At 51.3% G+C, this 26,817-nt stretch overlaps 12 protein-coding genes across 12 annotated transcripts; 5 read left to right on the top strand and 7 right to left on the bottom strand.

Moving 5' to 3' along the window:
* Positions 1–246: 246 nt before the first annotated feature.
* M436DRAFT_78957 (thermostable beta-glucosidase) lies at positions 247–2,965 on the bottom strand (the record flags this gene model as incomplete). Its single annotated transcript, XM_013576009.1, has 2 exons — positions 247–2,627; positions 2,677–2,965. The coding sequence occupies 2 exons, from the start codon at positions 2,963–2,965 to the stop codon at positions 247–249; spliced, it is 2,670 nt and encodes an 889-aa protein (XP_013431463.1).
* Positions 2,966–5,970: 3,005 nt separating this feature from the next.
* M436DRAFT_60994 (uncharacterized protein) lies at positions 5,971–6,578 on the top strand (the record flags this gene model as incomplete). Its single annotated transcript, XM_013575657.1, has 2 exons — positions 5,971–5,994; positions 6,057–6,578. 2 exons carry the CDS (start codon positions 5,971–5,973, stop codon positions 6,576–6,578), a joined length of 546 nt encoding a protein of 181 aa, XP_013431111.1.
* Positions 6,579–6,985: 407 nt separating this feature from the next.
* M436DRAFT_70115 (P-loop containing nucleoside triphosphate hydrolase protein) lies at positions 6,986–8,885 on the bottom strand (the record flags this gene model as incomplete). Its single annotated transcript, XM_013575803.1, has 2 exons — positions 6,986–8,624; positions 8,854–8,885. The coding sequence occupies 2 exons, from the start codon at positions 8,883–8,885 to the stop codon at positions 6,986–6,988; spliced, it is 1,671 nt and encodes a 556-aa protein (XP_013431257.1).
* Positions 8,886–9,147: 262 nt separating this feature from the next.
* M436DRAFT_37898 (Mak16 protein) lies at positions 9,148–10,186 on the top strand (the record flags this gene model as incomplete). The annotated part of the gene is made up of 2 exons (XM_013575263.1): positions 9,148–9,209; positions 9,262–10,186. 2 exons carry the CDS (start codon positions 9,148–9,150, stop codon positions 10,184–10,186), a joined length of 987 nt encoding a protein of 328 aa, XP_013430717.1.
* A 595-nt stretch (positions 10,187–10,781) lies between these two features.
* M436DRAFT_60991 (putative D-mandelate dehydrogenase) lies at positions 10,782–11,891 on the top strand (the record flags this gene model as incomplete). The annotated part of the gene is made up of 2 exons (XM_013575656.1): positions 10,782–11,097; positions 11,155–11,891. The coding sequence occupies 2 exons, from the start codon at positions 10,782–10,784 to the stop codon at positions 11,889–11,891; spliced, it is 1,053 nt and encodes a 350-aa protein (XP_013431110.1).
* A 150-nt stretch (positions 11,892–12,041) lies between these two features.
* Positions 12,042–13,445, bottom strand: M436DRAFT_70112 (MFS general substrate transporter; the record flags this gene model as incomplete). Its single annotated transcript, XM_013575802.1, has 1 exon — positions 12,042–13,445. One exon carries the CDS (start codon positions 13,443–13,445, stop codon positions 12,042–12,044), a length of 1,404 nt encoding a protein of 467 aa, XP_013431256.1.
* Positions 13,446–14,079: 634 nt separating this feature from the next.
* Positions 14,080–15,177, bottom strand: M436DRAFT_78951 (uncharacterized protein; the record flags this gene model as incomplete). The annotated part of the gene is made up of 1 exon (XM_013576008.1): positions 14,080–15,177. The coding sequence occupies one exon, from the start codon at positions 15,175–15,177 to the stop codon at positions 14,080–14,082; it is 1,098 nt and encodes a 365-aa protein (XP_013431462.1).
* A 250-nt stretch (positions 15,178–15,427) lies between these two features.
* On the bottom strand, positions 15,428–15,976 carry M436DRAFT_78950 (uncharacterized protein; the record flags this gene model as incomplete). Its single annotated transcript, XM_013576007.1, has 1 exon — positions 15,428–15,976. The coding sequence occupies one exon, from the start codon at positions 15,974–15,976 to the stop codon at positions 15,428–15,430; it is 549 nt and encodes a 182-aa protein (XP_013431461.1).
* Positions 15,977–16,390: 414 nt separating this feature from the next.
* Positions 16,391–17,257, bottom strand: M436DRAFT_60988 (uncharacterized protein; the record flags this gene model as incomplete). The annotated part of the gene is made up of 1 exon (XM_013575655.1): positions 16,391–17,257. One exon carries the CDS (start codon positions 17,255–17,257, stop codon positions 16,391–16,393), a length of 867 nt encoding a protein of 288 aa, XP_013431109.1.
* A 755-nt stretch (positions 17,258–18,012) lies between these two features.
* M436DRAFT_78948 (uncharacterized protein) lies at positions 18,013–18,768 on the top strand (the record flags this gene model as incomplete). Its single annotated transcript, XM_013576006.1, has 1 exon — positions 18,013–18,768. One exon carries the CDS (start codon positions 18,013–18,015, stop codon positions 18,766–18,768), a length of 756 nt encoding a protein of 251 aa, XP_013431460.1.
* A 219-nt stretch (positions 18,769–18,987) lies between these two features.
* On the bottom strand, positions 18,988–20,418 carry M436DRAFT_60986 (uncharacterized protein; the record flags this gene model as incomplete). The annotated part of the gene is made up of 1 exon (XM_013575654.1): positions 18,988–20,418. The coding sequence occupies one exon, from the start codon at positions 20,416–20,418 to the stop codon at positions 18,988–18,990; it is 1,431 nt and encodes a 476-aa protein (XP_013431108.1).
* Positions 20,419–23,205: 2,787 nt separating this feature from the next.
* Positions 23,206–25,600, top strand: M436DRAFT_38007 (acyltransferase ChoActase/COT/CPT; the record flags this gene model as incomplete). The annotated part of the gene is made up of 3 exons (XM_013575283.1): positions 23,206–23,440; positions 23,494–25,419; positions 25,473–25,600. The coding sequence occupies 3 exons, from the start codon at positions 23,206–23,208 to the stop codon at positions 25,598–25,600; spliced, it is 2,289 nt and encodes a 762-aa protein (XP_013430737.1).
* Positions 25,601–26,817: the final 1,217 nt, after the last annotated feature.

Below are 26,817 nucleotides of genomic sequence, written 5' to 3'. Positions count from 1 at the left end.
AACAATGCAAGGCTAGCGTACGAACATCATGATCAGTGTCTCCACGGCATTCTCTCTTCCTGTGCAAACACGTGAAAGACGTGGACTGATGGAAACGCACGGTAGTCAGTACTCGACACGAGAAAGCAAGATTGCATCAGAACGTGAGAGTGGTGAGAACGTGATTATATTATATACTAATCTTTCTAATCTGAATAAAAAGCAATCATCTTTTGTCTATCATGATCATAAAAAAGACACATCGCTTTAAGCGAGCTGAGCAGTAAGAGGAAGGTTTCTCGAACTGCTGCCAACATACACGTTCTTGGTGTAGTTGCTGACGAACCAGTCCTGAGCCTCAGGGTTCCAGTTCATGATGTCTCTTCTCATGATGTCAGCGGAGAAAGTGACAGTCTGGTTGGGCTGGATGCTCAATCTCTCGAAACCTCTGAGGATCTTGGGAGCATCGTAGGGGCCACCGAGGGAAACGTAGAGCTGAGGAACCTCGTCACCGGCAAGCTTTCCGACGTTTTTGATCTGGGCAGTGACGCGGTAGATGACGTCCCACAGCATTGGGTTACCACCGGAAGGACCAGAGGCAGGAAGGCGGGGCTGAGGAGAAGAATCAACGGCACCCTCAGGGAGGAAGCTGTTATCACCGTAGGGAGCGTACTGCGACTCGCCAGCAGCAGAAGAGAGATTGGTCGAATTGATCCAGGGGTAGAGGTAAAGAGGAACGCGGGAGAAGTTGCCAGGGAAGACGGCGTCAGCAGGGTTCATGCTGACGTTGCCGTAGGTCTGAGCAGCAGGGGTCATGCCAGTGGTAGGAACATAAGCGCTGGTGTTCAGCTTGGTGATCTTGATGTCGCTGTAGGTGAAGTTGGTGTACGAGAGACCGAATCCGAACTCGTAAACAGGCTCAATTTCCTGCTTGTCGAAAGCTCTGTAGTCGATGAAGATACCCTCTTTGAAGTTGGTCTGGGGAATCTGGTCGTTAGGAGTGTAAAGGACATCAGTGCCGTAGTCAGAACGCTTGGCAGCCATGGTGAAGGGAAGCTTAGCACCAGGGTTGACACGGCCGTAGAGGATGTCAGCGATCGAGTTGCCGGACTGCTCTCCAGGAACACCAGCCCACAAGATGGCGGTGATGTTGGGGTTGCTGGCGTATTCCTCGATCAATACAGGGCCGACAGAGTGGATAACGAGGATAGTGTTGTTGCAAGTAGCCGAGACATTGGCGACAAGCTCGTCAGCTCCTTGCCAGAAAGTGAGATTGTTGCGGTCACCGAAGTTGTTATCAACCTGGAGATAACCCTCGCCCGAGTCGCTGTTTGCGAAAACAATGGCCACTTCAGCTTGCTTGGCCAGGGAGAAGGCCTGATCAAGGTTGGAGTTGTTTCTGAGAGACTGGTAAAGGCCACCATTCTTTCCAACAACTTCATTCTGAATGGCGGTGTTGGGGCTGATCAAGTAGGGGAAGTTGGCAGAGCCAGATCCCCAGGCCATACCGAGAGTACCCTCATCTCCTGCTCTGTCTGTGAATCCGTTAGGACCGTTGATGTCCTCGAAAGCATCCTCGCCAAGGACAGCGGTGAACTTTTCCTGGCCTGTGAGGGGAAGAGCGTTGTTGACGTTCTTGAGAAGGACGGTAGAGGCAGAGCCGATCTCACGAATGAGCTTGCTGTGGTCTGCACGCACATCGACGTGCTCGTTGATCAAACCGTAGCCCTGACCGACGGCGTTGTGCGAGTAACCGTAGGTGTCAAGGGAGTAAGAGTTGAATGAAACAGGAACCTGGTTCTTGTCACGGCCAACGAAGTACCATGAAGCAAGGATACGAACGGCAGCATCATCCAGTCTCCATTGGGGAACAGTTCCGTTGAGAACAGCAATTGTCAAGTTGGAGCCAAACATGGCACCTCCATGGTTGCCGAATTCCTGTACCGGATCACCAGGCATACTCATATCGAGTCCAGCAAGGATACTGGACACGCCAGAGTGGGTCCCATACCAATCACTGACCACAAAACCAGCGAAACCTAGTTCGTTCTTCAGGATGTGGTTGAGGATGTAGCTGTTTTGGCAAGCCTGGGATCCATTGACCTGGTTGTAAGAGCACATGATCGAGGTGGCGCCTGCTCTGATGCCGTCGGCGAAAGGCCAGAGGTACAATTCATGCAGAGTAACATCGTCCAAGTTAGCACTGACACTCTCAGTGACATTGAAGCCCCAATTTTTGGCCTCCTGCGACTGGCGGAAGTGTTCTTGCTCGTAAGCGATAAAATGCTTGGCACTGGTCATGACGCCAGCGCTCTGGATGCCCTTGATCGACTCAGCGAACATAAGTCCGGTAAGGTAAGGGTCAGGCGAGAAACCCTCCCAGTTTCTTCCACCGGCTGGGGCACGACCAAGAGGACCAGCTACCGGGCCCAATTGCATATCGACACCTTTGCCGTGATGCTCCTGACCCATAGCACGTCCACGAGCGTAGGCAAGTCCGCGATCCCAAGTCGCTGCAACATTGACTCCAGCAGGGAAAACGGAGTTGCCATCGGTGAGACGAACGCCAACCGGAGAGTCCTGGAGACAGAGGCCATTGATTCCCATGCGAGGAACGGACCCGGTCTGACCAACGCAGTTGCCCTGGTCTAGACGAGAGTCAGTATGGCACAAGATCTCGAACAGCTGGATACTCACTAGTTCCAACGCCGCTAGTAAGATTGACCTTCTCCTCGAGGGTCAATTGAGAAACAAGGGCGCGAGCCTTTGCGTAGGGCTCCTTCCAGTCACCAGAGCCCTCGCCCCAAGGACTAGGGTACTTGGGAGGGCTCCATTGGAAACTGCTGGAGCCCTCGACGGTGTAAGGGTTCTCCGACTCGAATCCAGGATATGTTGTGTTGGGAAATGGCGAACCGAAGTTACCAAACTGTGCGTTCACTAGAGAGGCCCCGGCCGAAGCAAGAATATACGAAGAAAGAGAAGGCATGATTGTGAATGTCCCTCAGAGGCGAGCTACTGATGGACCTTGGACAGAGGACCTCCAATCCCTTTTATAAGTGGCTACTCTGTCTCTGGAAGATCCATGTCTTACCAGCCCTCATCCGGGTCACCTTCCTGACCCACACTTCGTGGCTCTCGATTTTAAAAGCTCAAGCAACAATGTGACGTGGATACCTGACTTTTAGTGCGCACGGGCATGGTCTCCAGCCTCTGCCCCAGGATGAAGATCATCTCCCCACTGGAGGCCCCATGGCGAATGCGGACAAAGTCTGGCAAGGATTATCGGCATCGGACATGGCAGTTGAGCTGTGTTGTTGCAAGTTTTGAAGTGACCATCAACTGATCGAATTCATACTCTTTCGCCAATTGCTATCATCTGCATTGTGTATATAGCAACAACACCACAGCGATATCCAAGAGTCCAAGACTATCGTCGGGCAGGCCACCTACGTAGTAACCCGTTGCCTCCCGATGTTGCGGGCCGTACTAAGCCACACCTACACAACACTCGGTCGGCTGAGGCGGCATCCGACAAAAAGTTCTCCTTCATATTTGCCAACCGATTCTGATGGTGATGATCGTTCGAATTTGTGGATCGTCGCCGAAGAACTCTGGCTGCAGAAAACTCTGGATCTGGTCGTGCCGACGAAAGGAAACAATTTTTTGAGCCACTTGGAGTGTTTCTTCGATCTTGCCTACAGCTCGAGATATATTATCAAGTACCATCAAAGCCACGAACTGATCTAAGCACGACAAGGAAAGCTTGAGTCGTCAACAAGAGGTAGACTGCAGTAAATTTGGTAACGTGGATGGTGAGAAGATTTCAGAAGGATCATGATGGTTTCCTTGGCCTTCACAGACAGCGAGTCCCCACTCATGACTCGTTGCCGGGTAAAAACGATCCCCACGAACTCGCAGAGACATCGACCCACTTTGCTGGTCTACCAGCGAAAGGCCGTCGGCAAGTCTGAAATTACTCCTCTCGAGTGCCCTGCCAGCGTGACTGAATAGGACGAACCGACCCACTGTCGCTCTCTAGCCGGCAAACATGAACTAATGCCAAGTCATTCAATCATCATGCCCCTCACACCGAGCATGGGCATCTGACGATATAAAGACCGTCCACGGCCGTACTTCGCTCCTGTTCGTATTGCACTACTGCGGAAGGCATCTCCAGATGCTTTCAGGTGTTGTCCCTGGTGATAGGTGCAGCTGCCTCCAGGATTTCGCAGTCCCAGTGCGAAACCCCACCCACAAGGCAGCTTCCCCATTATAAAGTAAGATGCGGGACATCCGGAGAAGGACCGAATGCTACCTGGCTGCCATGCGGTCTTTTTGGAGAAAGCTGGACAGCCCCATGCCAGCCCTCGTATGCCCCGTCACGAGCATCGAGCGTCGACATACTCTACCGACCCTCAGCACTTGCCCTTTCGTGCCGATAGCGGTCAGGCATCGGCAATACGGTCCGCTTTCCGGAGCATGTCAGCGATGTCTATATGCACAGGGTGACATCGACCTTGGGATCATCGAATCGTTAGAGCTTTTCGAAAGAGGTGGAACCGCCGAACACTCGATTCTCACCTCTCGATAGCAGCGCTGGACGCTAGATGCCGAACCACTAAAATGATCTAGACGTGCTGAGTCGACAAGAAGCACCACAACACGTCGTTCGGACAGAGATGATGTATCGTAAGTGTTGGCATAGCAGCTGCCGATTCGGAAGATTGACAGCAGTCAAGACTCGCGCTACCATAGCCTCACAAACAGGCTTGATGGCCGAAGTCTAGACCAGCTGAACAAATCCTCTCAAAAAGGCCACCAAAGGAAATGAACGACCTTTTGTGTAAAGCGGAAAACGCTCAGGGTCCGACATGTCGACAGATAAGCATCGGACTGTACGACCCAACTACCAAAACCATTCTCCCCGTGTGCAGAATTCTGGCACGCCGACAACTATAGATGCACAGTCCTCCTAATGGAAAGGAAGCATCCACAGAGCGCCCATGAGGAAACCATGATATCAGGGGCTCTCAGTGGCTGTCGTCTAGAAACAACTATGTATTGTGATAGCTTCAGTTCCGCCTTGTCGCTGGAACGAGAGCAGGTGGTAGTGACAAAATTTAGCACACGGGGAGGATGTGCTGACCACTAACCCAGCTACCTGGCGCTAGGACGCCTAATCGTGGCGTGGAGGTACTTGTGCCCACGATATTGTGCCTGTCTGTGAAGCTTGATATTGGTCTGGAGAGTGCACTTTCGGGATGCACTCGTAGCAATCATGTTGCAGAATCCATTCTGACTCAAGCGTTGCATTTCACAGACAGTTGGTGTTGCTCTCTGCTCGGAAGCATCCCAGGGAACGAGCCATACACAGGCAAGCAGATGTCGGGTCGTTGTGAATGGACTTATCCCTGAAGACATCAAGCATGGTCTACAGACAATAAGGAGGCCAAGACGGGAAGGCGTTTGATACACATTGCAATACTCGGATTCTCGGGTTTGGAAGACAATGAAGCTTTCCCAGAAAAGGAAGATATACGTAGGTGGTGCCTGCCAGCGAGCTGAACAAGCCACATAGCGAGGATGATTACTGCATGTCAGATCCACGGTCATCCACGTGTATAGTGCATAGGGCTGCATGTATCCCAAAGATAGCCTTGCCACTTTGTCCTGTATATCCATGAGGAATGTCGCATTCCGTTCCTCAGTAGGCAAGAAATCAGAGCGTACCTGCATGAGGCTGATAGAATGGTAAAGCACGTTGCATAGCACGGAAGTCATCCCTCCGCGACACCCGATGGGGAAGCGAGTCACTCCTTGGTAGACATGCTCAAAAATAGCCATTATTGACGGTCTATTTCGTGTCAGTCAGCACCTTACTCGAATTATCGTCCTATCGGGTCGTTCCTACTATGCTTTATCTTGAGCCGTCCTTACCTGCGACCACACCATGACCTGAGGCTGTGGCAGATGCCGAACCGCTGGGATACCATGTCTGAGGTTATCCCGATGACTGTGAGCATGGAAAGGCAGGCCTTTTTCTTACTCTATCCATCTTTTTGCGAGATTTGTTGTAGGCAGTGCACATCCAGATGGGGAAGCCGATATCGAGAGCAGACACCACGTTGATAAATGCCAGTGTTACGGTTGGTATGTTGAACAAAGGCAAAGAAGGTATATATGTGTCTACCAACAGTCCAAGTTTCCTCTTCTATCATCACAATCATTACATACGGACTTTCAAGGATATACAGAGACCAGCAAAACCTCTTCTTCTCAACTTTCTCATCACCACCATCTCCAAAACTCAAAGACTCCATATCTCCAACAACAACAACAACAACAACAACAACAACAACAACAACAACAACAACAACAACAACAACAACAACAACAACAACAATCTCATCATCGACATGCAAACCCAAGCAATCATGGGCCGCGGTGGCTACAACCGCATCTCACTCCCCACTCTCGGCCGCGGGGGTTACAACCGCGATGTCAAGACCAGCGGTATCAGCAGACCCAGCAATCCCTCCAGCTTGACCGTCCGCTCTGCCCGTTCTGCCGCCGACGAGGGCAGAGGTGGCTACAACTAGAGCTATCATCACCAATAAATATCCTCCCTCTCGATTCAGGCATGATGCTGGTCATCTTGCTGAAGACACGAAATTGCATTACACATGGCGTTTAATGGGCTGTCTTTCGATCTTGTACATTCGCTTGTTGCATTGGGAGGCGTTCGTGCTGGATATACTTCGATATAGACATAGACGCATGGTCTGCCACGACATCAACAACATCATATCGACAGTTTCCTATGTTCTGAGACGGCATAAGTGGAGGAAGGTGGTGGCAGTACAGGCGCTAATAGAGGAAGACGGGTGTGCACTGTTGTAGCGGACACGGATGGCTTGTAAATAATTTCCAGGTTGAGACTACATAATCGTCAAAGCAGGTCCTTCGCATATCGTTTGCATAGTACAGTCGTGCTCAATCTTGAGTTTCATTTGCCAACGCAAAACTTCTCGAACACAACACCGAGTACTTCTTCAACATCTCCGGCTTCACCCTTGCCGGTGATTCTAGCAAGACAGGTTGCAGCATCGCGCAGGTTCTCTGCGGCAAGGACAATGTCGACATCCTGTTCTTCCAGATTGGAGTCTCCAGCGGGCCGGGTTCCTGCCTCGACATGACCAAGGAATTGCTCAAGATGAAACTGGCATTCGTCGAGGAGAAGTCTGTGGCGTTCAGTCGCTCCTAGCGACTCTTGCCAAACAGAGGGATCTGTGTCGTCATCTGTAGCTGCGACAGCCGAAGTCATGTCTTCGAATTGCCGAATGAGGCCAGAGAGGAAAGTCGGAATATGCCCAGCATCTGGTGAAGTTGATAAATCTGCATCCTTGCAGGAGATGGCAAAAATGTTCTCGAGTCTGACATGTGGGAGTGCATCGGCGACCTGCCGTCTATAGTTTTCTAGCTCTGATGCGTGGCCCGAAAGCAAATCGACCTTGTTTAGCACGACCAGCACATTTGACTTTTGTTTCGCGAGCTCGGCAGCAGTGTCGGTGACCTCCGGATCTGGTCTCAAGACTACGTTCTTGCCTTCGAGCTCCAGAGACAAGACAACAATGACAACGTCGCTCTCGATAGCTCTCTGCTTAGCGCGTCTCATGCCCTCCTTCTCGATCATGCTTATCTTCTCCTGCATGTGCTCCCTTCGAGCTTCGGCGGTCGCAAGAACGGCACTTCTCAAGCCTGCAGTGTCGCCTAAGCGGCAGAGGTAGCCACCCAGGTCAATCCCCACTTCGACCACATCTCGGGTAGTTCCTGCTTCCTGGCTGACGATAGCAGCTTCGCGGCCCACAATACGGTTGAGCAGACTGCTTTTGCCAGCGTTGGGAGCACCGAGCAAGCTGATGGCAATACCGTTTCTGAGCAGCTCACCACGCATCGCATTGCGACGATGTGTGTCGATCAGAAGAACCAGATCCTGGACTTGGCCGGCAACGGAAGAGGCCAGTTCAGCTGGCGATTCGTCGAAGTGCTGGTCCTCGGAGAAGTCTATTAGAGCTTCAAGCTCACCTCTGGCTGCAAGAAGCATCTGGCGCCAAGATTCATAACGAAGAGACAGATTGTTGGTGGTGCCGCGGACCGACAAACGACGCTGCTGCTCAGTGTTTGCAGAGAGAGTGTCTCCCAGAGCTTCGACCTGAGTCAAGTCCAGACGATCATTCATGAAAGCTCTCCTAGTGAACTCGCCAGCCTCTGCGTAGCGAATAGCTCCCATAGTAGGCGAACACTGTGGAATGGCAGACAAGACAGCTCGCACAACAGCGGTACCTCCATGCACATGCAGTTCGAGAAGATCCTCTCCAGTGACTGTGTTCGGAGCTGGAAAATAGAGAAGCAGAGCACTAGAGTCCAAGAGGTTATCAGGCGTGGGTTTGGCCCCAGGACGATACAGGGTGCGCACAGAAGCGTAACGAGGCTTTAAAGGCTTCTGTCCAGGGCAAAGGCTTCTGTAGACATGATTGCATGCTGGGCCAGAGATGCGAATGATGGCAATGGCAGCTCGACCAGGAGCAGTTGACAAAGCATATATGGTCGGATCACCGTAGAATCTAGTCGAAAACTCAGGAATGCTACTTTGATGTCTTGAGAAAACCCAAGAGCGTCGGATATTTGACGCTACAGATTGGTTGGTATTGGTTGCAATTGGCGTGGCTAGTAATACAGCCAATGAGCCAAGCTTAGCCGTTGAGGAGAGACATGATGGGCGCGTGACAGCAAGTGACAATGAGCTCCTGGCAAGCCTCATCCGCTGCAAGCATTCAGTTGTTGTGATGAATAGTTGTGATGTCGGGCAGAGACAGAAAATCAGGAGGCATGGGCGTGCTGACCATGGCGGATGCTCGGCTTGGGCATGTCGGGCCGGGCCGAAGGCGGTCAGCAGCCAAGAATCTCGACGCTGGCAATCAAGTTCTGCTCAGAAAAAAGTCACGGCGGCGCTTGCGACTTGTTAACGCGATTCCGCTTAGCCATTTGTCTTCCAGCATCTACTATATTCGACTGTCGTAGTCGCATCACTGAGAACTTGCACTTCTCGCCACTCTTCCTGGATTTCAGATATACATCGAACCCGATCAGTGATATACGAACGATAAGATGGCCTCGGACGAAATCGTTTGGCAGGTTATTAACCAGCAGTTCTGCTCTTTCAAGCTCAAGTACGAAACATGCCCATACGGTGCACTTCGACTCCGACTGACTTGCTCTCAGGACAACCAAGGAACAGAACTTCTGCCGTAACGAACACAACGTCACCGGTCTTTGCAACCGTCAATCATGTCCCCTCGCCAACTCTCGCTATGCTACCATCCGCGCCGACCCGCAAACACAGCGTCTGTACCTCTACATCAAGACCATCGAACGCGCACACATGCCCAGCAAATGGTGGGAGAAGATTCGTCTCAGCAGCAACTACTCCAAGGCGCTTGAGCAAGTAGACGATCGCCTCAAGTACTGGCCCAAGTTTCTGGTACACAAGAACAAGCAACGTCTCACTCGTTTGACTCAAGTCAGAGTCCGCATGCAAAAATTGGCCCGTGAAGAGGAGAGACTCGGAGAACAGCTGGTGCCCAGACTCGCTCCCAAGATCCGCAGAAGAGAACAGACCCGTGAGCGCAAGGCCGAGTCAGCCGCAAAGATCGAGCGCGCCATCGAAAGAGAATTGGTCGAGAGACTGAGGAGCGGTGCTTATGGCGAACAGCCCCTCAACGTCGACGAGAACATCTGGAAGCGTGTCATGCGCACTCTTGAGCGTGGTGGCGAGGCTACCCGCGACGAAGACCTTGACGAAGGTATTGACGAAGACGAGGAGGAGTACGAATATGAGCAAGAGGAGGAGGGTCCTGATGTCGAGTACGTCAGTGATGTCGAGGAGAGCGACGACGATATGGATGACCTGGAAGACTGGCTCGGCAGTGAACAGGAGGCCGACTCTGATGAGGACGAGGAAGACGATGAGGACGACGAGAGTGGATCCGAAGCAGACGACAAGGAGCTGGCCAGAAAGCTTGCAGCCCTCAAGAAGAAGAAGCCTGCACCGAACACAAAATCAAAGAAGGCAGGCTCAAAGGGTCCCAAGAGAGAGATCGAGTACGAGTACGAACGTCCTGCCCGGGAAATGGACATTGCCAAATGATCTGCAAAAGCATGAATGGGTCTGTTTCAGCGCTGGCGTTATATGGGAAGGCATTCAAAAACATAGGTTCCATCTATCCGACTACGAGGCTCGACGCGCCTTGCGAAGCCGTACGAATAAAACATCTTCATCACTTCAACACTGTATTGATTGCTTGTGGCTACACGACAACCACCGAATACTCAGCATTTCGGTTGTTGCTGCGGTCTGAGGACTGTTAGTGCATGGCCAAAAACATGAACCGCATCGCAGCCACCGAGTGTACATGTCCATTTTCAAGATACAGGTGACTGACCCAACTAGGAAGTATTTCTTGGTGGTGGACTCCGAGAACCGCTGCTTTATCTCCACGAAAATGGCAGGCGTCGGCGATTGAATCAAACGCCGATGGAATCCACCTTACACCACAACTCCGCTCTTTGCACCACCACATCTCGGAAATCATAGTCCAGAGATGGATCACATAGCTACTATATACTCCCGTGTAGGTAATCGCTTGAACTATCGCTCTCAAGCTCAGCCATAATCTCGATCTTGCAATCTCGCGTGAACGATTGTAAAGACACACAGGACTTGATAGAACAGTACACATACAATGTCTCCCAAACTCTCAATCCTTCACCTAGGCGATCCACCTCGCTGGCATGCAAATCTATACAAGAAGCTCGAAACAAACTTCACAATCATTCGTCCTTCAGCGGCAGAACGCGAACGTCCCGCCTTCCTCCAAGCCCTTAGGGAAAAGCGATGGGGCAACTTTGTAGCCATCATGCGGCCATTCTGGAATACTGGAGGAGAAATGGGAAGAACCGACCGAGAGCTGATCTCTTTGCTTCCTGACAGCGTCAAGGTCTATGGCTCTGCTGGTGCAGGCTTCGACTGGGTGGACACCGACATTCTTGCTGAAAAAGGTAAGCATTATTCCGGGGCCTTCCTTATGTGTAATGTTGTGCTGACCGTACGTCTAGGAATCGTCTATTGCAACGGCGCAGCAGCTTCTTCAGACTCAGTGGCCGACTCCGCCCTCTTCCTCATCATCTCCACCTTCCGCAACCTCGCCTGGTCACAGATCGCCGCTCGCTCAGGAAACCCAGACGAGCTCTTCGACGCCCACAAAAACTCTCCAACAACAGCCATAAACCCTGCTGGTAGGATACTAGGTATCGTCGGTCTAGGCAACATTGGGTACAGAATTGCTCAAAAGGCTCATCTCGGATTGAACATGAAGATTGCCTACCACGACCTTTTCCGCAAACCAAAATCTGTGGAAGAGGCGGTAGGTGCTTCTTTCTACGATACTCTTGATGAGATGTTGGGAGCTGCCGATTGCATCATCGTTGCAACACCATTTTCTGGTAAGCAACTCTTCACGGCTGAAAAGTTCAAGAAGTTCAAGCGAGGAAGTCGACTCATTAACATCGCACGTGGTCCTCTGGTCAACGAGGCCGACCTTGTGGAAGCGCTCAAGTCAGGCCAATTGAGTGCATGTGGTTTGGATGTGTTTGAGAACGAACCGCATGTCAACAAGGAGCTGTGCGGGCTGAAACAGGCAACCTTGACGGCACACACAGCTGGTGGGACCATCGATACACATATTGGGTTTGAAGAGTTGTGTTACAAGAACGTATTGGGAGCTCTGCTCGAAGGCAAGGCCATCACTCCGGTAAATTTGCATCTGATCAAGGCTGGGAAGAGTAAATTGTAGGACACAGAGACTTGACCTTGAACCTCAATCGACTGATCACATAAAGCACATCCGCATCGCCTCCAGTCTCCATAATACGATCAACATCAATTTTGATTCATAAAATCATAACAAAATCTTTCGTGCTCCAAGCTCCACTTCTATACCTCTTCATCTAAGCTCCTGCCCTTCCTCATCCTCTTCCTGCCTTGCTCTATCCCTAGCATCATCAGCAGAGCTTCCTCTCATTTTGCTCTCAGCGAACCAATGCAAAAGCCCCAGATCGTATCCCGCCTTCATGCATCCAGCCATGACAAACGCAACACCAAAGTGTTTGTTCTGCGCAAGAGCACCTGTGAGCAATGGGCCTGCGCTCTGTGCTGCCGTCTTGACGGTGTTCAATGTGCCCATCACAGCCGTACGCTCAGCTGGCAGCACGACTGCAGACAAGAATGCAGCTTTGGGCGCTTGGTCCATTGATGCCAACGTCGCCCTCGCAACAATGAAGAAGACCGTCAAAGCTAGAGAGTGCGGTGCCGGCATCATGGCAAGGAAAATGGCGGAAGGCAAGTGCGTGAACACCATGGTGTAGATGAACCCGATACGTTTGGAGACACTGGATGCAGCAATATTGCCAATGCTCGACATGAGAGAAGCAAAGGCCATAATCGTGCCCAGAGATGAGGGTGCCGAGCCGAACTTTGTGGCTAAGAAGTAGGTAGTCAAAGATATGGATGCCATTCCAGAAGCCAGGCTGTCAATGCTGAATAGACCTGCAAGTTTGAGAAGTGTTTTACGAGAGGAAGGACTGATTTGAGTGAATGCCCATTTGCTTGATGGTTTCGGCGTTGAAGCATTCGACCGAGGCTGTTGAATGAAGGTCTCTGCTTCTTCGGCATCACCGACTTCAGCACTGGGCTTCTGCGCCACAGCCTCGAGTTCGCAAGCATCGCTGAGGAGCAATGAGATACCAGCTTTGGCACAGCCTAGTAACGCGTACAACCAGAAGATTACTTGATAGCTGCCCAAAGCATTTCCCTCAGCGGCTCCCAGGCTCGTGGCCAGCCATCCAGCCAGCAGGGCGCCGATACTGGTGCCGAAAGTGCCGACAACAACATACCAAGCAAAAACATCACTGCGCTGAGCAGCAGGAGTCAAGTGAGCGAGGGTAGATTCTTCGACTGCACGGAAGGGACCAATCTCGTTACCGCTTGGCGAGATCACACCGATGACTGCAGCAACCAGAAGAATGGAAAAGCGAGTCTGGGTCGCAAAGACAACACCACTGAGCGCCATGGTCATCGATCCCAGAAGAATGATCTTGCGTCGACCCAGGGAATCGGCGACAAAGGTGAGAAGCAAGGAGATGAAGACGTCGCCAACGAGTGTCAGTGACATGAAAACTCCAATGAGGGTGTCCGAGTTGTGGAGGGCGGAAAGGTGGAGGGCCAGGACCAATGTGGTCGATCCGTAGGCAAACATGCGGAGGCATCTCATAAGGAGGATGAGATGCACATCTCGTGGAGCAGCGAGCAGCGTCTCTACTCCGAACTCCTCTCTGATTTTAGCAAGCATGGTCTTGGTGTGCTGAACATGGAGCTCTTCTGATCATGTACGCGTGAATTGCTGTTTGGGGATGCTATCTTGACGCGTCACTAATCCCGCGGGTCACGATGTAGTGCGCTGGTATGTGAGCGAAAGTTCCGACTGCAACTAGCTGTACGTTGTCGACAATCGACACGACCAGGCGAAATATGTCAAATGTCTAGATGGTGCCTCAGATGGAGATTCTACATAAGTATATTAGGTGGAGGCTGTAATCGCTCTGTAGGATCGAAGGTTGTGTGCCGTTGTTGCCGTTTCGGAGTTTACTGAGCTTGCTCGGCCGAACAATATCTGTCCCACTGCGAAGCGTCGCTTTCCAAGATCAATTCCATACACGTCCATCAGTGATGACGATGATCGTATACTCGAACATCTATAGATGCTTGACGGTCTTTACAATGGTCGTTAGGCCGCGGAGATCAGTTGGTTGCAACAAAGCTGAGCTCGAGATCATCTTAGATCGTTACATTCACCTTCTCCGCTCATGCTGATCACCGCTGTCGACTTGAATATCATCAATGTCATTTTCGATATCTGTTCATTCTACTATCTGAATCTTCCATAGGCCTTTGTGGTCTGCCGGAGACTTGCAGAATTTAAAGCATCACTCATCGCCTGTATCACTGCAGCAACCTCCAGCATCACAACAACTGCTCTCAGCATCGTTGCTGTCATTAACGCCGATATCGACTACTCCATCTCCCGATACATCATGGCTTTCAAGGACAGCTTCTATGGCTTCGAGCTCGAATACACGCTGGTCCTCAAGAATAGCTTGTCGGTGTTCGTCCTCGGAGACGCGAGGTGCACGACCAGGAGCTCCATCATCCCTTAGATCTTGTTTCTCGGAGAATCCACCTGCAGCCCCCAACGAGCCTGCAGGGATCCTCGAGTCTACACGATCATCTGGTACATCGGGAGCACGAGGAACCCTACTCTCCTCGCCAAGACTGAGATGCGAGATGGACATATCGATACCGCTGCGGTAAATGTATCCGAACTCATCTGTCCAGCAGCCTTGGCCGTCATCGTGCAGCGAGGATAGTTTTATGTGAGATGGTATCTTTGAGGCTATACTTCGCCCTCTTGGACCCGGGATCCTTGGAGGCTCGTCTGATTCGTCTGGCGACCCCGGTGCTTCTGGCTGTCTCGGTTCTTCGTCTGACTGGTCTATTGGCATCCGCGCTTTAGGCTTGCGTCTCTTCAAGCGGGTCGTGACCAGGATTTTCTGGAAGCGCTTGGGGAAGCTTCGTTTTACAGAAAAGCCACAGTGTTCAGATGAGTCTACATGGTCTGGGGCCGGCTTTGTTGCGATCTGAACTGGGGTTGGTTCTGTCGTGACTTGATTTTGGATCGACTTGATTGCGGCTTGGTCGGGGAACGATATTGCTGTGACTTCTTTTGAGAGCATCTTTGCTGCAATTCGATCTGTGGCCGACTCTGTTGTGACTTGGTCTGGTGTAGACTTTATTGAAACCTGATCTGTGGTTGACTCTGCTGCAACTTGCTTTGTGGTCAGATCCGTCACGACTTGGGGTATCGGCTCTGCCGCGACTACCGCAGAAGAGTTTTCAGTTGGAGTGGGCCACGACTCGAACTCATGCGACACGCTTCCCGAGGGTATGACAATGTCAATCTGAGGCGGTGATATTGAAGACATGACTTGCTGGCTGTCACCCTGAGGCGGTAGTGACAAAGACATGACTTGGTGGTAACACGGTTGGAAGAAGAGAGCTGCAACATACCGCAATATATATGTAGAGGTGAATCAAAGAATGTACGTATACTCTTTTGCTATATCAGACTACCTGGTCACCCGGCCTTCGACTGAGGCAATTAGCCACGTGGGGATGAGGTTAATGTGGCGACTTACCGGTCCCTCTGTAATTCGCAACCAGTCTGTGGGCTCTGTCAGAAGACAAATTATCTCATTGCGCCATTACTCTATCGTTCTAACAACCGCAAGCGTTACCACAAGAATTTGCACAGGCTGGCCCTGCCCCTGTAAAGGCTGCACCCCCAAAGGCTGCTCCACCAAGGGCTGCCCCTCCAAAGATGGGATCCATAAAGAATGGTTGCGTCACTCCAGGGTTAGTGTATTCACCTTCGCCATCTCTCATTCTGCGACTCGAAGATCTGTCCCTCTTCTTGCTATGTCTGGGCTTCTTGCAATTCTCGCTTGTCCTCTTGGGGTTCAGCTTCGAAATCATCTTTATGCAAAGCTTGAGCAACCAGGTGTTCTTCTTTGCACTACGATGAGGTTCTGTAGAGGGAATGACTGGTGGTGGTCGTTCTGAGTCTCTTGCTTCGGAGTATTCCTTCATCAGAGTCTTCATCTTGAGAGGCCTTTCATCGTCAGGACTCGATGAGGTGTCTGGTGAGTTGCTTGTTGTTGGTGATGGAGGAAGAACAATGTCGACAGGCTCTGGATTTGGGCAGTCTCCATATTCGATGGGATGGCAGAGATCATCCACTCTGTCTGTTTGATAGATGGGGTGCATCGTGAGCGGTGACAAAGTCCCGGAGAACTTTTGGCTGGGGATGTCGTCGTTGGACTTGATAGTGGCCCTGCGGCTCTTGGGTGATGTTTGAAGGTTGAGCGAGATCGTGTCGTTGAACCCGTCAAATGTCTAGTTGAGATACTCTGGAGTGTGTTGATCAAGCATGGAGGAAAAATGGAGCTGGAGTTGGATGCAACGATCATAGTTTGCTTTTATAGTCGTGCCATGGCTTCCTACAGTTGGTTTGAGGCCTTCTCTGCGCCTCGCCGCGAGGCTGTAACACAAGCTTTTTTCACCCAGATAGGAATAGTCAGGAAAGCGTGGAGAGATTATTTGTTCGTAGAGAGTGATATTGGACAAGCTCGAGTCGTAGACGCCAGCGTCTATCGCGAACATGTCTCATCGCAAGACAAATCAGGGCAAGGGTGATGAGGGCGTAAACTCAGAGTTCCACTCAGGCCACTGCTTGTCGACAGCCCAGTCACCACAGCTGGGCTGACCATGGTCTCCCTCAACCAGCCTCCTCCAGACTGTGGATATGACCCTCTTGTTGTCCGGGTGGGATCGTACTGAGACGTAGACGCCAGTGCCGTGTCTTCCTCTTGCGACCTCCATGTCGATGAAACCTCCGCAGACGTTGCGCAAGATGACAGAAGCAGGACTGGAGTCGTCCCACACGCGGGGATATGAATTCTCGCCTGGGAAATAGATGCGAGCTTCGAGCTTTTCGATGGGGAACCGTGGGGACTTGGCCAGAGTTGTAGACACGAGACCTGCCAGCTGATCCAAGTGATCGAGGTCTGACTGGGATGTGGGCTTGGGGCAGCTGCCGGCGATATGGATGCTACGAGCGTGCTGTATCAAGTCGGGACATTTTGTCTTGAAGACGTGCAGACCAAGTGGGTATTGTACGAAGAGACTGGTGTCTTTGTTGTTCTTTGGTCGGAAGTGAGTGCTCAACTCGGCATTGGTTTGGTGATTCAGCAGTAGGAGCGAAGACAAGGTTGAATGATGTAAAGCTGGACTTGATGCTGAGGACGCATCGACGCGGGCAGGATCTGAGACGGAGAGGAGACGCGATGAGTAGGTTGATATGACGGCGGGCTCGTGGTTCGGTGGGAGGCCTGGCAGAGGAGCGCGTTCATCGCCATAGACTCGGTGAACAATGTCAGCACCCTTGCCCGTCAGCTCGCAAACTCCAATCGTCACGGCTGCCCCCTCGACCGCTGCATGTTCGTAGATAATGAGACGAAGCTCTAGGGGAAGTTCCAAGAAAGACATGCTACTGTAAGATGTTGCTGCAAAGCTATACAAGAAAGTAAAGTGGTAAAAAGATGCAGCTCTCTGTTGTTGCAACGGCGGGGTTTATCTTTCTTATCATGATTGTATCGCCGTTGAACCGTCGTCCCGTCCGCCTCTATTTACTGTCCGGGAGACCCACTTGTAAACAACCTGCACTAATCAACACCCGTCCTTGTTGTTGTGCCGCAGAAACTTTATACTCACTGATACCAGCCATGCGCCATTAATCCATCTTGTGAGCTTATCACGCACTCCTTCCTCCGCCCTTCCAAATCGACCAATCTTCTTGTTGCGACATGCAAGGGCTGTGTGACCTGATCCACAGTCGAGTGCCTTTAGCCAGGTTTGAGGCTCATCCTCGGCAGTTGGTCCCAATCTATCTCTTGCGCGAGCAACCAGCTGGCTCGCTCCTTTCGAGAACATCAGATTGAGTATGGTCTACATGTATTCTGTCTTCAGAACGATTCTCGTATGCTATTGACAAGATAAGTTCCGAAAATTGCAGGCCCCTCATTGGAAAGAACACGTTGTCCGTGATCCTTCAAGCCACAGTAAGATTTGACCTTGTCCTTCCACTCAGGCTGTGTCAGGCAGCAACATATCCTGACACCACCGCTGCGGTGAAGTCCCGTGGGTACAGAGTATAAAGCCATCGCAAAGGTGCATATTCAGGCTCGTACATCTACCTGTACCTAAACACTTTCTTCCCCATTACCACTCCATCTTCAGCAATCATGACCCGAACCATTGCTTTCCTAGGCGCAACAGGTGGATGTGCAGGTGCTTGTCTCATCGCCGCCCTCAAAGAAGGCTACACCTGCCGCGCACTCGCCCGCACACCCTCCAAACTCACCACTTCCCTCTCCACTCAAGGCCTCTCTGAGACCTTACTCGCCAACCTCGAAATCATTCAAGGCAATGCCAAAGACATCGACTCCATCAAGTCTCTCCTCCAAACTCCCACCGGTATCGTCGACACGATTGTCTTCGGAGTCGGTGCAGCGCCAAAGTTGAGATTACATATCATGCCCGTGACACTGGACGATATAGAAGTCTGCCGCACAGCGATGGCAACACTTTTATCTGCACTGGATGATCTTAAAGCTGCGACAAAGCCGAGATTACTCGTCATCTCTACCACCGGCATCACAAATGGTCCTCGAGATGTACCTCTGCTCTACGTCCCTCTCTATCACTGGTTTCTCCATATCCCGCACGTCGACAAGCGAGTCATGGAAGAACTTGTTTGTGCGCAACGACAGAAGCCTGCTGCTGAGAGGACGGTCGGCGAGTTTACTATTGTAAGGCCAACGCTGTTGATGGATGGGAATGGTGTGGGCGTGGCGAAGGTTAGGTATGGACTTGAGAGTAATCCTGCTCTGGGACGGACAATTGACCGTAAGGATGTTGGTAATTGGTTGTTTGAAAAGGGAGTCAAGCCTGCGGATTTGGGGGAGTTCAAGGATCAAGCTGTTAGTCTGACTGCTTGAGGTCTGCTGGATGGAAGACTACAGAGAAATGTGGGTGGACTTGGTATGGCGGATCAACATTTAACGGAAAGGATCGAAGATCATGGCTGTGGTCACGTTTTGCATTCTCACTTTGAATCGGTGTGATAATGTTAAGATTTCGTCCGTGTTCGTTCCGCAGAAAGCAACAGTATGCATTCTCTGAAAATGAAAGCCGATGGGCACTGGTGGTTGACATTGTCAGCTTGCAGGGCCTTCTTCTGGTCTTCCTCCATCCAACCTTCTTTGCGAAATAGCAGTGCTGAGTGCACGATCTTCATAGGCTTGCAACCATGAATCCCCGTCCCAACCCTCGACCGCCATGCTTTCATAGTCCTGCCAGAGGCCGGGCGAGGGCTCGCTCTGTTGCGGGCCATCATCATCAATTTCTCTGTCAGACTTAGACCAGAAGTCCGCTCCCCCATAACCTCTCTTGAATTGGAGCACAGGAACTGAGCCTCCGAATACGATAAAACGTCCGGCTTTCTGGGCGCTTTCTGGTGTCATATTGGCATACGAATTCTCCTTCAAGTGTTGGAGCTGCACACGTCGAAGTGCCGGCAATCTACCAGCGACATACTTGAAAACCGGTAACCAGCCATCAAAAGCAGATCCGTGAGAAAGTCCAAGTCGCTGCAGTGACGGGGCGTGGTGGAGAAGAACTTCGGCCAAGGTACTGCCTTGAATCCTACGAAAGCGGAGAAGACAAACTCGAAGATAGTCCGATCGAAGTGATTCGATGATGTCGGTGATTTCGTGCTCGGGAAGTGCGAGACTCAGTGTCTCAAGCGATTTTGCGCCACGAAGGATGAGAGCACAATTGGTCGACTCATTCCCGTACAAGAGCTCGCTGGACAAATAGTTGATTCGAAGGTGCTTTAGGTTTGGTAGTGCAAGATCTGATTGATCAGCAGGCTGTCCCTCGAAGCCAGTGCATAGCAGGGTAAGAGGATTGAGCTGCAATAGGGATCCCGAGATCTTGATGAGATACCCGAACCAACAAGGCATATCACGAATGCCATGTGCAACCATGCCCAGCATGTCGAATCTTCTCTGCTCGACAATTGACGTATGATGGCTGGAGAGAACAAGATTGCGGAGTTGTGGACATTTTTCGAACGCTTTCCGAAGTGTCGATGTTACTCTGAGATGATGTGCTTCACCTGGGTTCTTGTATACCACTGCTTGGTACCAGTCCCGGCGAGCCTCTTTGTTCCTTATCTTCGCCTCCCAATCTTTGAAAGCAACCTGATATTCCTGTTGTGCACGTTGCACGACTTGTCCGGTCGTTGGAGCATAGCTTTCCGTATCGTTGAGAAGCAGAGTTTCTGGACAGTAATCGTCCCAAGAAGGCGGCGGCGGCGCAGGCCGACAATCCTCATAGCTTGGGTATACTTTGAGCGTTGAAGTGTCGCAAACTATTGCGGTAAGGTACTTGCTAAAAACTTCATGCTCAACAATCTCGCCAAGTGCGAGAATACTGTCCGGGTAGTTGAACAGGAAGAAGCGGTTGATGAAGTAGCGTTCGGCTGCCGTGGTAAAGATCTGGGAGGTGAGTCTGAGCGGCTTGAGGTCTTTTGGTGTCAGGAAGCTACAGATACGCTGCTTGAGTTCTAGAGGTAGCGCATCCATGTTGGCATCGTTGACAGGCTTACTCCTGGATGGGAGTGAGATTGAAGACCGAGCTAGAGGCGGATTGATCATGGCGATGAGGGTGGTGACGTTGAAAACAATGTAATCAAACGCTTAGTGTTATGGAAGATCAGTTGCACATGGCAGTGTGAACGGATAAGTGGAAATGTTGGAGTGAGAGACAAGGTCTCAGTGAGGAGGTAGCGAGAGAGTTTCGCAAAGTGAAGAAGTTGGAAGCAAGTGTCACCTTTCTCTGTTGAACTTGCTGTCTGAACTCACAGAGTGAACACAGACAGCAGAGTTGCCATCTGGAAGAAATATCTCTCTGCCGCACACCGACGCACTCTTGAATTTATGGCCTTGTTTCACTCTTCTCAACTTTGACGTGGATGAATCATTCTACCTCTTTATCCTAGACCAGCACGTCTGGGCGTCCTGTTTGCCGTTCAGTCGTAAATCGTGTCATGTTTCTCATGTTCCTCATGCTTCGTCGGATGTGCCTGTGTTATCATCCGGCTTCTTCGATCTAATGCCTTCCTCGCAAACCTCAAACTCGACACCGTCTGTACCATTGTCATCACGCGACCAAGCGGAGAAAGCAACTTTGAGGTGACGCCTCCAACCAACGATGTCCATGCCTGGTCCTAACAGGTAGTCTTGAGGTTTGAGTATAGGTTGTTTGAGTAGCACAACGCGAGCTGACAACTGATTTGTCCAAGTTAAGCCTAACGAAGGCGTTTTGAGGTCGCGCATGAAACGACGATCGCCCCATCCTGTAAAGAAGCGTTGTTGGTGGTCTAACGACAAAGGGTCGTTCGTGGACAGAAGTAACGGCGATTGTTGTGAGGGCGGTGGGAGGGCAGCGGTATTGTTGTTGGCACTCGAGACTTGGGTAGCGACAGAATTCTGCGATAGAGGCGTCGCGGTAGCATCGAAGAGAGAGGCGACAGGGCCAAATCGATCGAGGACCTGGTTGGCAACCACAACCGCGACATTGTGAGAACGAGCCAGGTCACGCAGGTGAGCACCGAGTTGTGTTAGCTGTAGACTACGTCGAGCCAAAGCATCCGACGAGTTTGCGCCAACACGGTCGAACTCTGCACGGAAGTTGGCTGCTACCGAGTCGACAATGATCAGACCAACATCGGCTCGAGCGATTTGAACAGGGACTTGGTAACGCAGGACATGGTCCTGTGATTCGAGGTCGCGGAGCTGAGTACTCTGCACGCGGGATAGCGAAGGCTTTTCGGATTCTGGGAGAGAGGACAGATATGGATGTTTTGTCAAGATCTGGTTCAGTCGAGTAGTTGACAGAGCGGCTTCAGTAGACAAGTAGAGAGCGCTCTTGCTCAAGCCGTATGGTGGGGCCAACTGTACGGCGAGGAGCAAAGTCAAGAGCAGTTGAGTCTTGCCTGCCGCGCTCTCTCCCGTGACTTCACAGACTTGACCAGCAGGGAAGCCTCCTCCAAGCGCTGCGTCGAGCTCGTCGTCCAGGGTGCTGATCTGTGACCATGCGCCATCTTTCTTGGCCGAGTTTGCTGAGTCATCCTTCTCTTTTTCTTTCTCGTGAACGTTCTCGAGTGCGTCAAAACCAAGTTGAGCATGGAGCTGGGTGATCAAAGTTGCTGTGAGTTCGCGTACTTGGTCAATAGACACGTCGGCGCGGCGGGCAACATCGATGGGACCGAGAGTCATCAAGTCATTGCTGCTGATGTTGGCCTTTTCCAGGCGTTCCAAGACCTTCTCGAATGGCTCCGTGTCGATGTTCGGCAGTAGCTGCAGTATGTCGCTCATGTCCAACTTCCTCGACCTCTCACGTCGGCGGTCGCACTTGCTTCCAGACTTCTTTACGCCTTCCAGAAGGCGCGACACTCACGCGTTTTTGCGTCTGTGCTCTCCGTTTCCCCGGCTTCTCCAGCTTTGCGTCTGGGCCTCGTCACCGCTGGTCATCCGAGGTGACCACCAAGAGCCTCCGATCAACTGCTGAAAATCAGAGAGTCGACTACACGGCCCACAGAACATCGAGACATTTGCAATAGCCGAGCCTGAACGTCTGAAGACTGCTCCTCTCTGGATTCCTTGTCGAGACAGTTCATCTGCTATATCGTTCCAACCGAGTTGTTGGTCATCTTTGCGACAATTTCACTAGAACAGAGACGGCATCATTACCCCACGCCTTGACTCCAGTGCAGCACCATTGTACTTGTACATGCAAGTCTAAAGCAACTGCCCGTCTTCCACTGGTCCGCTTGTTTTGTCTCGTCAAGGTGAGTGATAACCGAGAGTCGATGGCATAAAAATGGCAAGCCCAAAAATCACATCGTTCCCATTCCCCTCATCATTCCAAAGAGCCGGAGGACCGGCTGTCAACACGTGCCCCTCCATTTATCCTCAAGCCTCAAGGTCCCTGCATGACGCTGGCACACGCGATAACCTTCGATATATCTGTATCAACCTCTCCAGCCCTCCCACCTGTTTCATCTTTTTCTCCTTTCCACGTGCAATTCAAATGCCATCTTACTGTCTGCAAGACTGCCATTATTTCTTCCGCACCGCTCTTCGTGGCTTGTCCATCTCGACCACCGTCTCACCTCTGTACACCTAAACTGACAAATCATCGCCATGACTGCCAGAAGACTTACCAACACCTCGACCTCTCTAGACCAGGTTGTCGCCTCGTCTAGTCCTCCAACCTCCGCTCCCGCCCAGTTCAAACATAACAGGTCTCCATCCAAAGACACACCCAAATCCTTGTCTGCCCCAAATCACAAGACCGAGAAGACCGCCATGACTTCTCAAGGAGTTACGTTTGCTTCCCAAGAGAAGCTGCCCAAGCTTCCCATTCCTGATCTGGATAAGTCATGCGACAAGTATCTTGCATCCTTGCGGCCCTTGCAGTCTGCCAGAGAACATGCAGAGACCGACGCCGCTGTGCAAGAGTTTCTGAGAGCCGAAGGTCCAGAGCTTCAAGAAAAGCTCAAGAAGTATGCCACTGGTAAATCCAGTTATATTGAGCAATTCTGTACGTTCATACAGCCCTCAATCTGCTCTAACCTCATCCGCTGACCTTCCCAGGGTACGACTCGTACCTTAACTTTGACAATCCCGTTGTTCTCAATCTCAACCCTTTCTTCTTGCTCGAAGATGATCCCACTCCGGCCAGAAACAACCAAGTTACCCGCGCCGCATCCCTCGTCATATCCGCACTCTCGTTCGTCAGAGCAGTGAGAAAGGAAGAGCTGGAGCCAGACACCCTCAGAGGTCAGCCTCTGGACATGTACCAATACTCGCGTCTGTTCGGTACTGCTCGCATCCCCACCGAACACGGTTGCCAAATTGGCCAAGACCCTTCATCAAAGCACATTGTGGTCTTGGTGCGTGGCCAGTTCTACTGGTTCGATGTCCTAGACGACAACAACGACCTGATCATGACCGAGAAAGACATTACTGTAAACCTCCAGGTCATCGTGGACGATGCACAAGAGATCCCCATCCAAGAGTTCGCACGAAACGCTGTCGGTGTGCTCAGCACCGAGAACCGCAAGATCTGGTCCAGTCTGCGCGATGTCCTCTCAAGAGAGGAAGGCTCAAACAACTCAGACAGTCTCAACATTGTTGACTCTGCACTTTTCATTCTCTGCCTCGACTATACAGAGCCCAAGTCTGGTGCTGATCTCTGCATGAATATGCTTTGTGGCACCTCACAGATCGAGAATGGTCTCCAAGTCGGTACATGTACCAACCGCTGGTATGACAAGTTGCAACTCATTGTCTGTAAGAACGGTAGTGCTGGTATTAATTTCGAACACACCGGAGTTGACGGCCACACCGTCTTACGATTCGCATCTGATGTCTACACCGACACAATTTTGCGTTTCGCTCGTACCATCAACGGCAAAGCGCCATCGTTGTGGGCATCCGACTCGCCAGATCCTGCCAAGCGAGATCCAAACAGTTTCGGTGATGTCTCGACAACTCCACACAGATTGGAGTGGGACATGTTGCCCGAGGTATCGACTGCCGTGCGATTTGCTGAGACCCGTCTAGCGGACCTTATCCAGCAGAACGAGTTCGCCACTCTCGAGTTCATGCAATACGGCAAGAACTTTATGACTAGCATGGGCTTCTCTCCAGACGCCTTTGTACAGATGGCTTTTCAGGCAGCCTACTATGGTCTGTATGGTAGAATGGAGTGCGTTTACGAACCTGCAATGACCAAGGTCTTCTACCACGGTCGCACTGAAGCCATCCGACCAGTCACTGATGAGTCTACCGAGTTCGTCAAACTCTTCTGGGGTGAGAATCCACCTGCTAAGAAGGTGGAAGCATTGCGCAAAGCATGCCAGAAACACACTGAGATCACAAAAGAATGCGCCAAAGCTCAAGGACAAGATAGACATTTGTATGCCTTGTTCTGTGTTTGGCAGCGCATGATCGATGGTGATGAGGAGATTTTGAGTCATAACGGCGACAGTGGGGATGGCATGCATGACGAAAACTCCTCTGATGTGATGAGCGATGATGGCAGCTCTCGCAGCTCTATGAACCGCGTACAGACCAACTCAGGTGTCATGCCGTCACTATTCGCCGATGGTGGATGGGATCGATTGAACACCACAATTCTTTCTACATCGAACTGCGGCAACCCTTCTCTGCGTCAATTTGGATTTGGACCTACTTCTGGCGACGGATTCGGTATTGGCTACATTATCAAAGATGGCAGCGTCAGTATATGTGCTTCCTCCAAGCACCGCCAGACTAAGCGTTACATCGATGCCATCGAGAGCTACTTCTTGGAGATGAGAAAGGTTCTACGACAGACACAGAGAAGGGGCACAAACACCGACAAGCTCGCCAGTCGTGCCAGAGAAGCGGAGGAATTGAAGACGAAGGCAAGGCCGAAGAACAACAGACTGAAGTCCCGCGGTATACTTGTAGATGGCGCTAGAACGCCCGCTATGGACAGCGAGCAGGTCAGCGATGACGACGGCTTGGGTGGCTGTAAGTTTTGTTTTCGTATGTTGCGTAATCATAATACTGACAACTTATCACAGATGGCTTCTTCGATGCTGGAATGTTGCTGCAAGCGCTGAAGCAAGAGCAGAATGGCAACATCAAGCCTAGTCAGAAGGCTGCGGCGAGGAACAAGGTTGGAAAGAAGTTGCAGCTGATGGACTATTAGCATGTCATGATGTATTGAAATGAACGTTTACTGTATGAAATTTCGTCTTTCTTTCTCTAGTGACTTGGTGAGTCGGTCTTAAGTGACATCTGCCACTTCCGGGCCAATCTCCTCGGCCCCTATCGTACGCTACAGTGTTAGAAACGATTACGATCAGATGGCTCTTAGCATACGAAGCACTTTCAATGGAACCACGTTATTTGGATTCGTGGGTGTCTATCTGAGGGTCAACCCTGCTAAAGTATTTGAGAATGTTCGGCTCTCCCAACAATCGATAGCACGCATATAGGAACGATGCCCCAGTTTCTTCTGGTCACTCTCGTCAGGAATCGTCTCGTGAAGACTAGCTGCCACCAGACGACGAGCCTATGCCCAGTCCTTCACCTCCTCAGTCTCATCAGCAACCGGCTCCTGAAGGACCAGCTGCCACCAGACGACGAGCCTATGTTCAGTCCTTCACCTCCTCGATTGCGTCAGCAATCGGTTCATGGAGACCAGCTGCCACCAGACGACGAGCTTCTCCGCAGCCCCTCGCCTCCTCGGTCTCGCCAGAAATTCATCCATGAATACCAGCTGCCAACAGACGACGAGCTTACGCCCAGTCCTTGTCCACGTCGATCCCGCTTGACAACAGTCCATGAAGACGATCTTCCCTATGGCCCTGAATAGAAGCCGTAAATACCAGGATGACGGTCTTCGAGCTACTCTACTTGCATTGGGTTGACAAGCGAGTTCTTCGATTCAGTAGGCCAATGTCCGTCCTTATCGGAGATGGAGTATCCGTAGTGTGAGAACGATCATAGCCAGCAGCCGTACTTCTCCCAGCTGCATGTAGAGTTGCATGAAGCATCCAAGGCATCGAGACAGCCAAATCCTGCAGTATATAACACTTCTTGCAGCACACCCTGCCAGACAATAGAGTTTGCATGAGCCACTTACAAGATGCAGAACAGCCCTGCACATGTAAAGTATGCTCGCTCGCATGGTGCATGGTGCATAAAAAGCCAGCCAGCCAGCCAGCCAGCCAGCCCTTCTTCAGCTCGAGCGGCTTCCGTTCCCGAACATCTATCGAAAAGCCTGTTATATTAGATTGCATACACAGCCCTGTGCTAACAGCAACCACGCGTAAGGAGGTGTGCAGTAAGACAACCAATATAAATCTGAGAGAAATGCTGCGGAGCTCGCGTGTCCGAGATGGACTTCTACCGAGATCCCCC

Source organism: Aureobasidium namibiae (assembly GCF_000721765.1).
Source record: "Aureobasidium namibiae CBS 147.97 unplaced genomic scaffold scaffold_2, whole genome shotgun sequence".
NCBI classification, from domain to species: Eukaryota; Fungi; Ascomycota; class Dothideomycetes; order Dothideales; family Saccotheciaceae; genus Aureobasidium; species Aureobasidium namibiae.
This window is presented reverse-complemented; position numbering and strand designations above follow the sequence as displayed.